At 39.7% G+C, this 2,632-nt stretch overlaps 1 protein-coding gene across 1 annotated transcript; it reads right to left on the bottom strand.

Moving 5' to 3' along the window:
- Nucleotides 1-252: 252 nt before the first annotated feature.
- On the bottom strand, nt 253-2,058 carry LOC134240394 (uncharacterized). Its single transcript, XM_062722488.1, has 4 exons — nt 2,015-2,058; nt 1,473-1,633; nt 537-1,418; nt 253-443 (listed from the first exon to the last, which is right to left on the bottom strand). Exons 1-4 carry the CDS (start codon nt 2,056-2,058, stop codon nt 253-255), a joined length of 1,278 nt encoding a protein of 425 aa, XP_062578472.1.
- Nucleotides 2,059-2,632: the final 574 nt, after the last annotated feature.

The following is a 2,632-nucleotide window of genomic DNA, read 5'->3' as shown; positions in this document are numbered from 1 at the left end:
TTTTGAAAATAGCTGTTATATTGGCCTTTCTCCAGTCATTTGGTACGATGCCCTCAGACAAGCTTTACAGAACAGTTGAATAAGGAGTGGAGCAATCCCAGCTGACATGTCCTTCAGAACTCTGGCTGGTATGGAATCAGGTCCTGAGGCCTTGTTAGGATTTAGCTTCCTCTGTAGCTTGCAGACTCCTTCCTTTGAGATTTTAATGTCAGGCATTAGTGGGGATGGTGTACTATGAGGCATGGGGATATTCTAGGTATCCTCTCTAGGAAATATAGACTCGTACTGGCGATTCAGAATATCCGCCTTGTCTTTTACATCAGAATGTAGTACTCCTCTGTCCTTTAGTGGTGACACTCCATTGCTGTCCTTCCTCATGGCATTCACAAACCTCCAGAAGCGTATTTGTTTATTTGGCTGCGTATCAGACTCTGCGTTACCAACTTCAATAATGTTGTTCACATAGTCCCACTATGCTTTCCTTACAGCTGTTTGTGCTTCAGATTTCGCCTGTAGGTATTTATCTCTGATCTTACTTGATTTCTTCAACTTCTGTTTTGTAAAAAGCTTGTTTCGCTTACGCATCTTGCGTTTTACCTCTTTCGTGATCCATGGCTTGTGAACCTTGTTTCCTGACATCAGCTTTGATGGGATGTGCTTTTCCAGTACACCTAGAAGGGTGTCCTTGAAGAGTTCCCAACAACTATCTACTGACAACTCTGATATAGCCTTGGTATATGTACTGCAGAAGGTTTTTAGATCATGCCTAAAATTTTCTAGATCTGCCTTGCTGTACATGAAGACTTTCCTGGGAGGTCTCTTTGGTCGTACTGCACGCAAGATGGATTCCACGTACACTGCTTCGTGGTCAGGGATGCCAGATATCACATCATATTTGTTGATCAAAGTGTGGTTATTCGTGAAGAATAAGTCCAATATGTTTGATGTGGTCTCTGTCGTTCGAGTTGGTTCGTGCACCATCTGATTAAGGGAAAAGTCACTGGCTATAGTGATCAGTTGGTTGCACAGAGTGATGTTTGATCCACTAGGCTGTGGGCTATCTGTTGACCAGTCCATATCCGGTAGGTTAAAGTCACCACCTAACCATATGTGGGCACTTCTAGGAATGCGGGTCAAGGACTGGCGGAGGACCTCCAAGTATCCACTATCTGCGGCAGTGGGAGGGCGATAGAATGAGCCAACATATAGGTCTGGGACACTTTTCACTTTGACCTTGACCCAGAGAAGTTCATGAGCTCCTTCCACTTTCAGTTCCTCCGGCATACTGCTTAAATACTTATCTGCCACAAGAATGAATACACCACCACCCCGTTTACCATCTGATCTGTCTTTCCGATAGTGTTTGAAGTTGTCTGGAAATACCTCTTCAGACTTTATTCCACTGTCTAGCCATGATTCTGTGCCAAGTATAATGTCTGCTTGAGATGATTCCAGTATTTTAAGCAACTAACCTGTTTTGGATCCATCCCTAACAGACTGGCAATTCAAGACCAATATCCACATAGGGAGATCAACTCTGTTTGATCTGTCTGGAAGTCGAGGTGTCTTTTTAGGGGATGACGTGGCTGTAGGAGATCCAAAACTGTTGTCATCCACCACGGAACTGAGGGTGCTGAACGAATTTTGGCTTTGATTAATTGTAGAATTAAATAGGGTTGTTGAGAAATTTGTATAGATCTTGACAAGTAGGATAATCCATTTGGGTTCGCCGTCACTTCCAGTCGTCACAGGAAGTGATCAAAGAAATTTCAACTTTTCTATTTTCTATGATTTTTTTTGCACCACATAATAGCATCTTATCTGTAGTTTCGAAATATATCAGTCCCACCGGAAACAAAAACGACAACTTCCGGTTATCAGAGAAACACTGCATATGTTCAGTATTTTTCTTTCCCATAAATATTTTTCATACATGAAGTATTTTCAATGATTTTTTAATGATATTCAGACTACCACTGTCTACAGTAACGTCAAATATATTTGCAAAACTCACTTCCGGTCGCATGATTCCCTGTCTGCAACATGAGAAGTTATCATGGCTAGATCTCGTTAACGCTAAGTGATTAGACACCAAACTTACATGTGATGAAATGGTAAATCTTTATGAGTAGGCAAGCACAGTTAGGATAAGATCATCCGCTGTCACTTCCGGTCGTTACAGGAAGTGATAAAAGAAATACAAAAACTCAACTTTTTTTAAGGGGGGGGGGGGGACTTTTTTTGCATCACATTATAGCATCTTAATATTAGTTTCAACATATATAAGTCCCACCTACATAATCTGAGTATTTTTTTCTTTCCCATAAATACTACTAGAAGACAAAGTATTTGTTATGATATTTTTATATGTTATTAAGACTGCAAATGTCTACAGTCACTTGAAATATCTTTTTAAAAAATCATTATTTTAGTTCCGAAATATGTTAGCCCCACTGGATACAACTTCTGTTTATAAGAGGAAAAACTGCATAAATTAAATATCAAACTGTCCCATAAATATCTTTTATGAAAGGAGTATTTGATATGATTTTAGGACATGTTATTCAAACTGCAAATGCCTACAGTAACCTCATTTTTTTTAATTTTCTTCTGGTCACGTGATTTTTTTGTC

The sequence above is a fragment of the Saccostrea cucullata genome, unplaced genomic scaffold, assembly GCF_032062105.1.
Source record: "Saccostrea cucullata isolate Sc308-1 unplaced genomic scaffold, CSIRO_AGI_Scuc_v1 ctg2786, whole genome shotgun sequence".
NCBI classification, from domain to species: domain Eukaryota; kingdom Metazoa; phylum Mollusca; class Bivalvia; order Ostreida; family Ostreidae; genus Saccostrea; species Saccostrea cuccullata.
Note: the sequence above shows the minus strand (reverse complement) of the source record. Positions and strands in the feature narration are given on the sequence as shown.